This window comes from Teleopsis dalmanni, chromosome 2, assembly GCF_002237135.1.
Source record: "Teleopsis dalmanni isolate 2A chromosome 2, ASM223713v2, whole genome shotgun sequence".
Lineage (NCBI taxonomy): Eukaryota > Metazoa > Arthropoda > Insecta > Diptera > Diopsidae > Teleopsis > Teleopsis dalmanni.
In genome coordinates this window covers 63,875,902-63,892,733 of record NC_051847.1, presented here as the reverse complement: position 1 = coordinate 63,892,733, position 16,832 = coordinate 63,875,902, and the positions used below count along the sequence as shown (strand labels likewise).

The window sequence follows — 16,832 nt, the reverse complement described above, 5'->3', positions numbered from 1 at the left end:
GTGCAAAAGTGCATGCTAACAGCACAAAATATAAAACTGAATTAAAGAAATTTACCGTTAAACTTAAAAATTTCTTTAGAATTTCTGTATAAAATTATCAATGAAACTAATTCATTATCACCTTTGAAAGTAATAAAGCTAGATATTGAAAATCTCATCACTATAGAGTTGACTTACTTCCTTGTTGCTTTTTATATTCTTCAATGATGTTTTATTATTCAAATATAGAGTAAAAATTCCGTCTCGAAATTTAAATTGTACAAATTTTTAAATAAAAATAAGTAAATTAACTTTGATACTTAATGCATACGAGATGCATATTGCGCATGCACCTATACATATATTTATTATTATTACAATACAATAGATCATATATTTATAATGGCTGTAATAAGTTATTCGGCATAGTGCATATGTATATAAAGTCCGCTATGAAATCGTGATCGAAATAATCGAGTGTGTTGCGCCGTTCACTGAAAGTATGGAACCCAATGATTTGCTAAAAATAAAGAAAATCAATTGTAAATAAAAAATATTTCATAATACTGTATCCTTATTTAAATAAATATAGAATTAAATAAATATGTGTAAATTATAGAAGTGCTAAAGAGTAAAATAGATTAAAATTCCAAAACTTTCTATCTTATAGGCATTTATTTTTTTTATAAAGTTCAGTTATTTTTTTTGTAACCTTTATATATTTTAATGAAAATTCTACAATTTTCGTAGCATTCAATAAAATTCAAATTACTATACATACACTTATATATATATACTTAATATACTTGCTGTATTCGATGGACTCTACAAGACTTATGTTAATTTTCTTTACATTTTTAAAACAAAAAGAAAGTTCGCTATTGTATTTAATATTAATTTAATCTTATTTATTATTTAGTATGAAAGCACGAATTCTCCAATATATTAAATATTTCAATTAGGTACAATATTAATTTAATAGTATTGATATTCTGTGCACTACTTTTTAATTCATGAAGTTACTTAGAGTATTATTTAAGAAATTATTTTTGATAAAATGAATTTTAGAACAAGAAAGAAATTAACTTTTGGTTTTGCGAAACCTTTAGGGCGTTTTGAACATTCAATTATCAATATCAATTATTTTGTAATATATTTTTACCTACATATATGTAAAAGTTTAATTCTAAAGCAATCGTTAAACATTCACCAATTTTAAAATTTTTAATTAATTCGAAATGAATTTGGTTCACTTAGAAGCCCATGTGCAGTACCTTATTCGTTTAGCTCAAAAAGTCGAAGACTAGATCATGTATTAACAGATAGATAAATAGATGGAAAGCGGAAAACTGATTCGTTTCGTATGGTTAATGTTCATTATAATCAGCAGTTCATATAAAATCTAAACCTGCTTTATAATTTCCATCCAACACTTTTGACCTCTGACTTGACTTTTGTAGTTATGCATTCCGGCATTATCTCTATATCTCTAACCATGTTGTCCAGCCATCTCATGCGTGATCTCTCTCTTCCTCTCTATCTCTAGCCAGATATCTCTCTCTCTCTCTCTCTCTAGCGTGATCTTTCTCTCTCTCTCTCTCTAGCGTGATCTTTCTCTCTCTCTCTCTCTCTAGCGTGATCTTTCTCTCTCTCCCTCTCTCTATCTCTCTAGCGTGATCTTTCTCTCTCTCTCTCTCTCTCTAGCGTGATCTTTCTCTCTCTCCCTCTCTCTATCTCTCTAGCGTGATCTTTCTCTCTCTCTCTCTCTCTCTAGCGTGATCTTTCTCTCTCTCTCTCTCTCTCTACTCTCTCTCTCTCTCTCTCTCTAGCTTGATCTTTCTCTCGCTTTCTTTCTTCTCCCAATTAATTTTGTCGCTAATACTTTATTTGTAGTCCTTACAGGACTATATCTATACAACGAACCCAACTCATTGCATAGTTAAGATTAGTTTCCCTTGTAAATGTTCTAATGAACATTCATTAGTTTCTAATGAACTTTTGAACTTGTATTGACCTATTTTTTATAAATGACTAGAGCAATTATATTAAAGGGAATCAATATATATCTTATTTTTATTTAAATAGTTTTCATAAATCTAGAATTATCTATTTTTGTGCCCAAACCTCCAGTTATTTGTTAACTTGAGTTTTGGCACTGTTATTCCCCCATGAACACTTATTTGGTTATCGACCCATGCCAACGGTTTATTGCCTAATAACAATACCCAGACATGGTGAACGCTAGTCACCAAAAAAAAAAACGCCAAAACAAAAAGGTTTATACTTAGCCCTACAAAATTAAAATCTATCTGATGGCATACTCTACTCCTATCTGCAATTATGTTAGAATTATAAAATATTAAATGTTTTAAATTACAAATAAGTAAATGTAAATAAAAATATTAAACATACAGCCCAGTCTCTTTCTATTGTTAAGAAAGTCAGTCATTTCCGAATTGATCACAAATATATATAGATTTTAATATAGACGTTACAAGTAGAAAGTATAAGTGGAAGAACGCCTCAAGCTCACAACCTTCAGTAGGTTGTGTAGTTGTTCTAAATTTAGCACTGTATCATTCGTATTGTTTACGAATGAATATTTGTTATTCGGAATTTAACTAATGCAAATTAAGTGTTCTTTGGCTTTATGAGGTAATATTCTAGTTGACGGTTCAAATTTGAACGAGGCACTTGCAATTCACAAATTATGTAAGGACTGGTAAACCTTCAAATATTTTCAAAGTCCGTTAATGGAAAAAATTTGACAATAATTGAAACAATTGCATGATCAGCCAAAAAATTTAGTTAATTGCAAATAAAATTTTTGTAATTTAAAATATTTCTTTACTATGTCAAAATAGATACCTCAATACTAAACAATTAAATAGCAGCGCTAATTCCAACCGACATTCTTGAGTTCGAACCTGGATCCTATCCAGTTTCTTTCTTGAGAATTATACTAGAATGGTTTCAAAAACCATTATATATAATAGAAATTATAATGCATTTATTATTAATTTTTATTTTTATTGTAATTAGGATAAATACATTCTATTACTTTATTAGTACCAAAAAAAAGAGACTGTATATATTATAATAAAATATTTTATGTCGTGCTACTGGAGACTACCGACCTGAAGAAATATCAAATCCATCAATTTCTAAAAAAAAAAACAAGATTTTGAAAAAAGATTTTACCTTGTTAACCTTTAACATTAATTTAACAATATTTAAATAATAATAAATTACAATTACAAGTAACCGCTTATTATTACTATTATTTAATTTTTTGATTTTATAATAACCTACACTCATTAGTATGAGACTGTATAGTATGGTATATATATTTATGTATGTTAATAGTACAAAATTATTACATTAAACTTGATAAGTTGGTTATCTTCTATTAGCGAAGGACGTATCTGAAAAATTATATTACATAATATACTCTCAAGTTGAGAGAAAGTTTATTCAACTTCACTCTACATTCTGCAATTATCTAAATCCTTTTATATAAAATTATATATATAAAAAATTCAATAAAACTTTTTATTTATCTATAATTAAAATAAATAAATAGTCCATTTATGATCCGTTGTCTGATTTCAAACAACGCGCATATCATCTCTTAATTGAAATTTATCATATTATGCTATAAAAAATATATACTCATTCATAATGCAAATTATAGAGTGATTTTAATATGAATTCAAAAAAAATATAAGAAAATCTAAATCATTTGTAGTTACTAAAGGTCAGACCTTTTTTTTGTGTAAAATAACTATAAATAGTTCGATATTATTTGTATCTAAACGAATTGATTCATTACGAGTTAAGACAAGTTATTTGTTTTGGTCAGTTGATGTAAATATAGGAGATATATAGGAGATAAACTTAAAGAAACTCTCAGAGAGGAAACCTCAAACCGAAAGCTATATAGAAAAAAACATAAATAAATATTGAACAACAAAGCTTATACCGTCTGACGAATAGCGATGAATGGAACGCGTGATATCTTTCGCACAAACACACTATATACTGTGCACACGTTTATGAGTAAGCCTACATATATACTGATACATTACAATTTTTACGAGGGACGTATAGTAAGTAGCTTATAACTTATATAAACTGTGACAAAAAAAAAATACATAATGCTTCCTATTATTTAAAATATAAAAAGAAAGTAAATTTGTTCTAGCTTTGCCGAAACGAAATACCCTTCACACATAAATAGTTTTGCTTTAAAGCAGTCGTTAGCCCTTTACTAAAATTTATATCTATAAATAAAAAAAAATTTTTTGGTCCAAACTTGCAACACACTTAGATATTTAGCAGTTATTTTGTATAGATGTTCCATAATATAATTAAATTCGCTCTTATTCAAACTGAAATACATCAGACTGGACTCAAAAAGTTTCATTCTATTGGCTCTATTAATCAGTAAATATATTATAGACATCCAAACAGACTGACTACGCTAAATCTATTTATTTTACTACGTTGATTAAGAATGTTTTATAGTTGACAGGATGTCCTAAGTCTTCTTTTCTATAATATAAATATCTTCACAAACAAAATGTACATATTATTTATAATACATAGAGCATAAAATTTTTGGTAGTTAGAATTCAAACAATAGATTTTATCACAGTAGAATGTGATAGAATCTATTGTTTAATAAACAAAAAAAACACAAATTGCAAAATATTCAAAATTTTATTTTCTTTCACCTATTTATTGCAATTTTTTACTTACCATTATTCACTGGCTATTATTATTCGGGGTTTTATTTTTGATATACTGGCGTAGGTACTTTTAAAGACAATTTTATGTCAGCAAGAGATATAAAGTGTATGTTTTATAGTTCGGAACAGAAGTTAATCAGATGATGTGACGTCATGACTAATTAGTGGATTTATTAAATTTCTTAGCTGAAGTCTTAACGGATCACAAAAATGTGTGTGACCTACCATCGTCATGACTCTCATACACAACACATAATGAATTTCTGCGTTTATTTTAATTGCTTAACTGCACTAATTTTGAACAGTACACCTTTAAATACATTATCCAAATAAGTGACACATATTATCACCTTTATTTACATTAATCCATGTTTTGCTACCCTTTGTAAACTCAAATATTTTTTCGATCAGGCTTATTTTTGTCGGAAATTATCGTATGTCACCCCCTTTTTATGTTTTCCTATATGTACGCTTTAAAAATGGTTGGAAACTGTTGCGATTGAAAAGCAATACTGGTACGACTTAACTAGGACTTCTCTCTAAGAAGTATTTTCGGTTTTGCCAAAGGTTGGTTTGAGGTGGTTTTTAAAGAATTGAGTTCTTATAACACGAAAGACCTAAGTGAGTTCTTAGTATCTCGGTATAACCAAGCCTATCTTAAGCAATAGCAATTAATAAATGAATATTTGTTTATGAACTAATGACGTTTTCAATTGGGAAATAAATCTGGATTCAATCTATATTTACTCTCGATCTGTCAAGTTTTGTTTCCTAATCGAACATTTTTAAAGTAATCCAACACTTTTGTACTAGTGTTAACAGACATTTATATTTTTCATAAATAAATATGTCGAATCAAATCCAACTTTATCTGTGAAATCATAAAAAACAGCTGTTAAATGCAGGATATTCTTGCTACACTGGCAAAATACGAGTATCTAGAGAGTTATAAATTAATCTCGAGTGTTAAACATTTTGCCCCAGATTTACCAATTACCATACACTAAAAGTGCATTAAATCTCGATTATAATAATAACCTCAGATTTACCATAAAATGACATAAAACATTTTTCTTAATGAATTTTATTCAAATTATTATCATTAGTTCATTAGGTGCATCATGTCTGGCTTACTAAGCAAATAATTTTCTAGTACTTATTTATGGTAGAGTCCTATTTCCATTTAGAATCGAAAGTTTATGGTTCTCGATCACATAATTAGAGAAGATAATATTGCTCTACGAAAGCAATTTAATTCATATCAAATAAAGATAAAGGCTGAATTAGAGAAAATAATACATTATTAATATTATCTTCTTATATTGCTCTACGAAAGCAATTTAATTCGTATCAAATAAAGATAAAGGCTGAATTGAATAGATTATATCGACAATGATGCAACACATATAAATGTATAAAATTTAGAATTTAGCTTTTTTACGTTTGTGAAAATTAAAATGAGTGGAGGCAATACCATTCTACTAGGATGATGTAAGCTAGGCTTTCAATTTTGGCTGTATAGTCAAATTTAATTATGGCAATCATGAAAATATATTTCATAGACGCATTCTAATCCTTATAGGTCTTTAGTTCCTCAAAGAATTTTCGTTAATGGCTTTGATCGATTGAAAACGTTATCTATGGAATTGTAATCTTGGTTTAGTTAGGATCGATCGTGTTTTCTGAATTATCTTTTATTTGATTACAACTAAATGATCGAGTATATTTTTCTTCTATCCATAAATTGAACTAACCGTTATCGTCTTCGTTACGGTGCTTAGAGCTATGTTCATATTGGAAGAGAAAAACACTTCTGTGATGAAACATATTTGTCATCAAACGGTTTTTTTTTTTTTCAAGTATAAATAGAAATTTTAAAGATTACTAACTAAATGCGTCAAAAACTTTTCACACATCCCTCGTCCATGTTAACGTCATTTGTAAGTTGTTTTGTTTTGTAGAATTGACAGGTGTATGAGTTCGAGGTAATTTTAGTAATAACTTCGTGTACTAATAAAATATTTTTAATTGTGTTAAGCATGTAAACTTAGCAAAAATTTACTTGAAGTTTAGCATAATTAATATTGTTTACGTCGTTTGCTCTTGGTCCCATAAATGTATGGTATATACATAACTTATTTAATATGAGTAACTATACTTCACTAATTTATTTGGATAAGCTGGTAACTCACCGATATGTGTATATATGTATGTACTCAGTAAAGCTCTGAAGCGAAAGTCTAGTCTTTTATTGTCTACAGAGAATTTCAGTTAAACGTTGTACGTTGCGTAGCGCGGTCGGATATCGTATGATTTTTAGTTTTCATATAACGCGGTAAACTTGTCAAAAAAAAAAAGGCCTAAACTATTAGTGATTCATAAAAAAAAATATTCACTGCCAATCAGTTACACGAATACTTTTTAATTAAAATCAGTGCATAAAACGTATTATTATATTGATAAGAAATCAAAAAAATTTCTCTGAATTGATGTGCTGAATGATTGTGGCATATTACCTGTTAGCCACAATGTTGCAAAGACGTGCTAGTAAACGATTTGTACTTGTTGAATCTGGCAACCTTGACAATAATGGTTCAACAACGGGTGCAACAAATATTTTGCCACAACTTAATGTTACTTTGAATGATGCTCATTCAGAATCGCTCAACAACTCAGATGAAATTCCTCACAATGTCACACAAACACAAAATCTACTTTCTGTAGCAACACCACAAACACATCAAATTAATAGTGGATCTTTAAAGTAAGGAATGTTACTTAATAACTTATTTTTACTTTATATTTGTGCGATAAAGTCGAAGGCTTCAATACCTTACAGTTTTGTTATACAGCAATTAATAACTATATACTTATTACATATTTATTTAAATTATATCTAAAATTGTGTTTTTATCTTAAAATTTAATCTCATTAGCAATTTGTAGTCATTACAGTGAATTTGTGTACTAGAAACCAATTAGTAGTCAATCAATATTCATTTTGCGAACGAGATTATATTCATTTTATCAAATTAATTGACTGAGTGCATTTTCAAGAAGTCCCTTTGTTAAGCTTCATTCGGTCAGACACCACTGGCTCATTGTGTCATGTCGATCTTAAATATATACAGTTTCTACGGTGTCCTATATCTGGTACATCGGATTTCATAATTTAAAAAAAAAAAAAGAAGTAATTGTTAAAGTTTTAAAAAAGAAATGGATAGACACTCGATTAGGCACCATTGGCTCGTTGTGTCATGTCGATCTTGAATATATACAGTTTCTACGGTGTGCTATATCTGGTACATCGGATTTCACAATTTAAAAATAAATGTAATTCTGAAAGTTTCAAGAAGGAATGGAGAGATATTAGTTTGAAATATTAAAAATGCCTATTAAATGTACATATAAAAAGGAATCCATTGTCTTGATATGACATTCTTCAAAAAAAAAGTGTCCAACAAATAAAAATATATGTATAGCTCAAAATAATTAATTCTATATTCTTTAACCACCCTGGTTTGTGGCTAAAAGATGTGATATTGTGTGATATATACATCATAAAAAATCAAGCGACTACATAAATCCAGTATGTCTTTATTGGATAAAACTAAAGAGGGTCGTGGATTTAAGATAATACATGTTAAAATCTCCCATGGTGACAATAATAATTTATATTTCTATGATACTTCATAGATATAAATAGTTGTAAAATATAACTTGAGTAAAAACGTATTTTGCAATTATTTTATAAAGTTTGCTAATTATAAAATGTTTAAATTTATTTACCGATATGTTTTTTTAATAATGGTTTTTATATATTTTTTTATCCGGCTATAGGTAACTTTTTCTTAAAGAACTCAACGTTTGTTTAATATTTTTTTAATGTATTCTATATATCATCAGGAACACGATCTAACATAAATTAATATTAATTAATATTAATATATCTACGTCATACTCTTTATTTTATTGTTCTATATTGGCACTATAGACAATATTACTTATTAATAAAGCAGATGTTATTTATTAATGGTTTGAGAGTATTATATCCTAAAATTTTTACGAATAAGAAAAGTACCTGCTTCGTGCAGCGAGAACCTCTCTAGCTCAATTGAGGTGGGAATATAGCCACGTGTTAAACAGTTACTTTTCACATATAAATACTTCAATTCACAATATGTGCTTAAATTATAGGTCTCGTTCGTATACCGTAGTCTATATGTTTTTCTTTTCAAACACACACACACCAGTGTGAACCAAATTGTTTTATGATTCTTGTCTCATTATAGTAGTCAGGTTCAACTCCTTTTTTATCTCACACCACTGTTAAAACCTCATTCTTACCTATGTATTTATAATGAAATCATTTTTCCTGCTAGTTAATCCTCTGATCTTACAAAAACAACAAAGTAATACTTATTTACCTAATTAGGTACTCCTAAGAACGGGGTTCCATTATCGGGGTTCCACCTAAAGCAGCGTGTGTCTGCAGTGGTGTATAGCACTAGTGTTACATTTTTATGGGCTAACTTTTGAGATGTTTTAAAAACAAAAAACTTGAGGAAAACAGGTGGTGAAAGCGTTACTTTTTACGAACATATTTTAATATAGAACCTAATCATTAATATAGATTTAAAACACATATTCAAAACACAAATTAATAGAAGATATTTACTTATATCTGACAAGTATAATTTGAGATATACTTTAATATATTAAATTCTTTATTCTTTATATATAAAGTATATATAAAGAGAAGAAAATTATGAAATTATTGGTATACGAAATTTTTCTTCAAATAATACAGCAAAAAAATTTTCCACTTTTACTTTGATTAAAGTCCACACGCCTGCATAGAAAACTCACTTGTTAGCCGACGTTAAAGGTGAAATTGGGTTAAATATGCATATTCGAGTGATGTTACGTCTTTAATTATATCACACAGTGCAGAGTTGTGAAAGGCGTTCAGTTAGGGGGGCGGGGGGAATAACTTGGCATATCTTACCACACGAGATGTATTTGTTTATTTCAACACATTTGCTTATTTTCTGTTTTTTAATTCTAATAAAACTTTACCAAAGATAACGTAAATCGATTCAAAAAATTTAAAAGTTGGTTATTCCTTTCGAACGTCCGCTCTGATATCAATAAATATATACAAATATATACTTGAGTATACATGTATTAAATGAATAAATATCTATATTGCATTTTTCGCTTATAAATAACAAATATTATACGAGTACTACTAAAAGTACTACTAAATTGAATGTTGTCACTAATTTGTTTATTCGGTTGTCAACTTTGGTACGAATAAATTGCATTTTTCATTATTAATTAAATAAATATTATATAATATATAGTATGTAAACTAAACTTTGTTAGATATTTGTTGATTCTGTTATATTTATATATACATATATGCTATGCATATGTCTATTTATTTTGATTCAATGAATTTTACATTGATTTCTGTTCATTTATTCCCATGACTTGAAGACTTTTTATTCACGCATTGAAGATAGATAGGCAAAACCGGTTACTTTGGGGAAAATTTCAAAGATGTTTTCTTAAGTTAAGCAGTGACCAAAGTTCATTGTTTAATTTCTGCTATTAAAAACTGAATTGCGTAGGTTCATAGGTACAATTTATTTATTGATGAAATACCTAATATTTAAGTATTAACTTGTTTTAAGACAATGAAATAAACTGAATTGTCATCAATCAGAGACATCTATGGCGATATAATCTGTGATAGTCTTAAACCTCTGGAAGCACATATCATAACAAATTTCAATTTCATTACGATAAATCTGCTTAATATAACTATAATTATTAGCAATTGAAAACATCTGTTGTGCTACTCCTATAATTTATAAAAGTTTAAAACATCTGGCAGTACATATCAAAGTGTAGTCCATCTCATAACGATGTCTGTTTAATATTAATAACATTATTAGAATTTAAAAATATCTGTTACGATATAAATTATAAAAATACAAACCATCTGGAATCACATATAATAGCGTCTGACGTTGGGACAGCGTACCTTCACTGAAGGATTAATCGAAATAGACCATGAAACGACTTGGGTTCTTTATCATCCTTCGATTCTCGAATGTTGTTATTGAGTTAAAGCTAGAGAGACTTCCATTCACATAACTACATCTCTTGTTATTGCAAGCAACTCATTTGGCTTGAAATTGTCTGCCAAGTCATCACCAACCTAATGGAGTCTTAAGACAGTCATACCCCAGCTTGCCAGTGCATCCTTTTCTTCTAAACATAGTCTGCAAGTGTCTTTCTCAACAAGAGTTATCTTTTTGAGGTGATACTTGAAGTATCTCTGTCAGGTAATCAATGAGATCAGCCACCTTAAGGTGTTCCTCTTGATATTATTAATATTATCAGAAACTGAAACAGTTTTTAACGTAACGTCCTTTATTTCAATGAATCCCAGAAAAAATAAATTAAAAAATGTTCTATACGTACAAATTTTGTGCATTTAATGAAATATACGTACACTTTTATGAGCAATTTTTTAGGAATATATTAAGGTTTCATAAACGACTCGGTCATCCCAGAAGCATTTATCTGTGTACACACACAATAGGTACACAACAAGAGCATTCATTGTATGGATTACAGTCGTAAAAAAACACTTTCATCAAAAAGTTTAGGGATTTATTCAGAACATTGAAAATACAAGTTTATTCTTGATAATCGATATCGTTTCCTTTAAATTACTCTCTATTGACGAATACACACTCGATTCTTGAAACATTTTTTAAAATTGAATTTTTTGTGTAGCTATCAGACTCATCTGCGATTTTTGTTGTATCTTTTCGGCTACTAAAACGCGTTCCAAGTGATTTCTTGAGCTGTTCAAACGGCAAGAAATCCCCAAATCAGGAGAATTTAGTAGCTGTGTCGTTATCCATATTCAAAATAGTAATAAATTGAGAATACACACGGAAGCAGACGTACCCACGCCATTGTAGATTTTACAAATGTCAAATTATAAGATTTTAAAGAGTAACTTAAAGACAGAAGTATTAACCTTTAAGTGAAAGCATCACTTGGTTGTACTTCCTAAAAACGCTACCTAGCGATAATTTCTGAAACTTTTTGATCAAGGTTTTTTACTCTATTCAGAGAACGCCAGATCTAGCATCGTGCGACTTTTTCCTGTTCCCGAAACTCAAATTGCCCCTTCGTGGTAAGCGTTTTGAGTCGATTGAATCGATAAAAGAGAATTCGCCGAAGGAACTAAAAGCTATACCTGCACGGGCCTACGAAAAGTGTATGGAAGATTGGGTTAAACGTGGGCATATATGTATCGCTTCAGAAGGAGTATATTTTGAAGGAAATAAAATAAATTTGGAATAAAATTGAGTGTTTTATTTACAAAATTCGAATACTTTTTGAGCAGAAGGTACATACCTGTTTGGTTAGCAATTTATGCAAATGACAGAACCATATTATATAAATATTTACGGCACATTAAATTATTTCTAACATATATGTTTAATATATGTTTGATTAACCCATTACACCCACACTTCAACAGCCCTTCAACTTACGATATCATTTATTTATCAAAAATTGACAATTATCTTGCTTTAGTTCAAACTCATCCTTTCCCCCAAATTCAATCTTACTTACTTAGTCGTTATATTCATGTCACATGTGTGATCTATCACATATAACATATGTTTCTATATCTACTTTAAAAATATGAGAACAATTATCACTTTTAAGTATATCTCTCAAATATATCTATTATATATTAATTTTATACATCACTACTATATTAAATTTATTCAATATAGTTATTATTTGAGACATGGAAACAAATATCTGTCCCGTTTTTAAAATGTAGCATATAAGTATAGTTCTATACTTACTACAAAATAATGGGAACACTTATTGCTTTTATCTATTACGACAATATCAATCTATCACATTTAATGTAGAGTTTTATCAACATTTTCTTAATCAGATTTACGGATAGTATTTAATTAATTTTTTTGAAATACATACAATAAAATACACATAAAATAAACAATTTAATTAACATAGTTCCCTTGCTCGCAATTGTCTATGAATAATAATAATCTGACAGATTATTAATTTTCTAAATAAATCTCTTAAAATAATTGAATTTAACTATTTTTGAAATACCAATACTTTTAAATGTTTCATCAAAATTCCGTCACTTAATATTATAAAACTTTTAATACAATACCACTATAGTTTGCAGCAATGTTATATATCAACATTAATATCTAAAGCTGTTAACTTCTTTTTTATAAAAATGATATATTTTAGATCTTGTTCCCGTATAGTTACTATCAAAATTGATCAAATGTCAAATATTTCAATATACCGATTAAATAGAAAACCTTTGCAATGTCTTTTAATAGTTGCACATTCTATTATAGTTTGGATCTCTAAGACAATTTGCCTAACGTTTTCAAGAAAGAGAGACGACTACATTAAGTAAAAAGAACATTTTTGTGACTCAACTAAGGTCAGAATATAGTCTGACTTCACTTACCTGAACGTATATGAATATACTAATGAGATCCAATATCATTCATAGCATTTATTTCATTTATCGCCGTTTTCATTTATTCTTTACATTGCTTTGAGAGCATCTCGAAAAATATGAATATGTTTTGACCCAAATGAGGTTTAGATATACTCACGTATTAAACAGTTACTTGTACTGAATTAACGTGTTCCCAAACTACAACTCTACTCCTACTAATACCATTTTCTAATGGGTTAAATATCCTACGGCACACATTGATAAGTTGAATTTGCCTATGGCTATATACCTACTCCATTGAAATGGCAACGTTAATGAACCTTAATACAGGGTAAATGTAATCTCCCTATACCCACTTCTTATCTAGCCATCCTCATAACCTTATGCTTTCATTTCAAGACTAACTAATACATTAACTAATTAATTTTGCTTGTCTAAAAACGAGAGGATAATAGACAGAACCATAATTGATAGTGTCCACCTATTATCACCTGCGAAGGCAATAAAACTTCGAAGTGCCGGATTAATCTAGAACTTATTTTCGGTTTTGGAGAGTATATTTTGTAGGATTGAGATTCAGTTTTATAAAAAAAATATGGTAACAAAACTAACAGTACGGTAACGTTGAGTATGACTTCTACGCTCTGTGTCTGAAGTGAAAACAGGTGTGAAAAAAACACTTGTGTTCTTCAATGTAATTCCTGAAATATAGTACAATAATTACAATCTCATCAATCTTGTAAAACTGAATGCAAGTTGGCCTGCAGCTGCTTTTATACCTACCAAGGTCAAGAGATAGTGCCTAGATACCTAAATATAATGAATTCAACGCTAGCAAAGCAGTTGTTTGCGATGATATAGACCGATACAAAGTCTCAACAATTTATTCGGATCAACAAATCATAGCTCAGATTAATCAGTGAATTTTCACTGGATACGTCCTTTTAAATACCTTTCTAAGATAAAATTATACAAAGCTTGCACTTGCAGATGTAGTACCTTCAATTGATTTACATTAAGTTATAAAGAAATGTATTAATATCGGTATCGGTTATCGGTATTGGTATGGAATATTGAACTTAGAGGTTTTATAATAACCTATTACTAATTTATTTATTTTAATATACCAACCATACAAACTTATGTTTCTTATTATATTTGTGTGAAGGGTGTTCATACTAGTTTTAATTAAAATTGATAAATAATTTCGGCACCTTCACGCTTAGAATAATTTTATTCGCTTTGCCAATCATAAGTTAAATGAGACAAAAAGAGAATAGTTTAGATTTTATTTTAAAATATTTATATTATATTAATGCAACTACTAGACTAAAAATACGCCAACAGTACAGATTCCTAGTAATAGTTTTCTTCAACTATTGCCAAATAGGTCTTTATAACAGTTAACATTATTTTGTATTAGAACATGTTTAGCTCGAACCGTATTTTTAATGAATACAACCCCATAGTTAATGTGGTTTTTTGGAAACATTGTGATCAAAAGAATAAGAAGCGTTTGAATTTTGAAGAAAGTTATTAAACATTATAAAAGCAACAATTTTACTTTATTAAAATTTTCCTAAAAGGTAATAAATATCATAATGTGCTTATTTCCTTTCAGGCCTAGTATGTCCCGTGGCACTGGTTTGGGTCAAGACCGTTATCAAGATCGAGATTTTCATGTAGCAACCACAGAGGAGTTTGTTAAAAAGTTTGGTGGTACACGAGCCATTAATCGTATACTCATCGCTAATAATGGTATTGCAGCTGTTAAATGTATGCGCTCTGTGCGTAGATGGTCTTATGAAATGTTCCAGAATGAGCGGGCTGTGCTATTTGTTGTTATGGTTACACCGGAAGATCTAAAAGCAAATGCAGAGTATATAAAAATGGCAGATCATTACGTTCCTGTTCCTGGTGGATCAAATAACAATAATTATGCAAATGTTGAACTGATTGTAGATATCGCGTTACGTACTCGTGTGCAGGTTAGTTAAACACAGAAATGAAACATTTCTGTACTTGAAAAAAAAAAAACTAAATCGTTTATTTGTATATATTATATCTACTATATAGGCTGTGTGGGCTGGTTGGGGTCATGCGTCAGAAAATCCAAAACTTCCAGAATTATTGCATAAAGAAGGATTAGTGTTTTTGGGTCCACCAGAACGTGCTATGTGGGCGCTAGGTGACAAGGTAGCTTCCTCCATTGTTGCACAAACTGCAGATATCCCCACATTACCATGGTCTGGTTCAGGTTTAAAAGCGCAGTATAGTGGCAAGAAAATTAAAATTTCAAGTGAACTTTTTGCGCGTGGTTGTGTAAATAGCGTTGAACAAGGCTTGGCAGCTGTCAGCAAAATAGGTGAGTTTAAATTAAATCTTTTTTTTTTTTTAATATTTATTTTGTATGTATCCCTTTTTTTATAGGATTTCCTGTTATGATAAAAGCATCTGAAGGTGGTGGTGGTAAAGGTATACGTCGTGTAGATACAGCTGACGAATTTCCTGCCCTATTCCGTCAAGTATTAGCTGAAGTTCCTGGTTCACCAATCTTTGTTATGAAATTAGCAAGTGGCGCTCGTCATTTAGAAGTGCAACTGCTAGCAGATCAGTATGGGAATGCAATTAGTTTATTTGGTCGTGATTGTTCTATACAGCGAAGACATCAAAAAATTATTGAAGAAGCACCTGCCATTGTAGCACAGCCTGAAGTTTTTGAGGATATGGAAAAAGCTGCTGTACGTCTAGCAAAAATGGTTGGTTACGTAAGCGCTGGTACTGTAGAATATTTGTACGATACAGAAGGACAATACTTTTTCTTGGAATTAAATCCTCGTTTACAAGTAGAGCATCCATGTACTGAAATGGTTGCTGATGTTAATCTACCTGCTTGCCAACTTCAAATCGGTATGGGTATTCCGCTGTACCGTCTTAAGGACATACGTCTGCTGTATGGTGAATCTCCATGGGGAACTTCAATAATCGATTTTGATGGCCCCACGCATAAACCAAGACCATCTGGCCATGTAATTGCTGCCCGTATTACTTCCGAGAATCCTGATGAAGGTTTTAAACCCAGTTCTGGTACTGTACAGGAACTTAATTTTCGCTCCAGTAAAAATGTGTGGGGTTACTTTAGTGTTGCTGCTTCTGGTGGGTTGCATGAATTTGCGGACTCACAGTTTGGACATTGCTTTTCCTGGGGTGAAAATCGACAACAAGCACGTGAAAATCTTGTCATTGCTCTGAAAGAGCTCTCGATTCGTGGCGATTTTCGTACTACCGTTGAATATTTGATCACACTTTTGGAAACAAACAGTTTTCTAGATAACACAATTGATACAGCTTGGTTAGATGCACTAATAGCAGAACGAGTGCAGTCAGAAAAACCAGATATATTACTTGGTGTTGTTTGTGGCGCTCTTCATATTGCCGATCGTCATATAACTCAGGCGTTTACGAGTTTCCAAACATCTCTTGAGAAAGGTCAAATACAAGCGGCTAATACGTTAACGAATGTCGTTGATGTTGAACTTATTAATG

At 29.9% G+C, this 16,832-nt stretch overlaps 1 protein-coding gene across 1 annotated transcript in view; it reads left to right on the top strand.

Moving 5' to 3' along the window:
• LOC119674697 (acetyl-CoA carboxylase 1-like) overlaps positions 1-16,831 on the top strand; it is a gene marked incomplete at its 3' end in the record, with an annotated part of 33,166 nt that extends 16,335 nt beyond the window's left edge. Inside the window, exons 4-6 of the mRNA XM_038085853.1 lie at positions 14,908-15,274; positions 15,363-15,651; positions 15,717-16,831. Coding sequence (XP_037941781.1) covers positions 14,908-15,274; positions 15,363-15,651; positions 15,717-16,831 — 1,771 coding nt within the window. The remainder of the gene's footprint in view (positions 1-14,907; positions 15,275-15,362; positions 15,652-15,716) is intronic.
• Position 16,832: the final 1 nt, after the last annotated feature.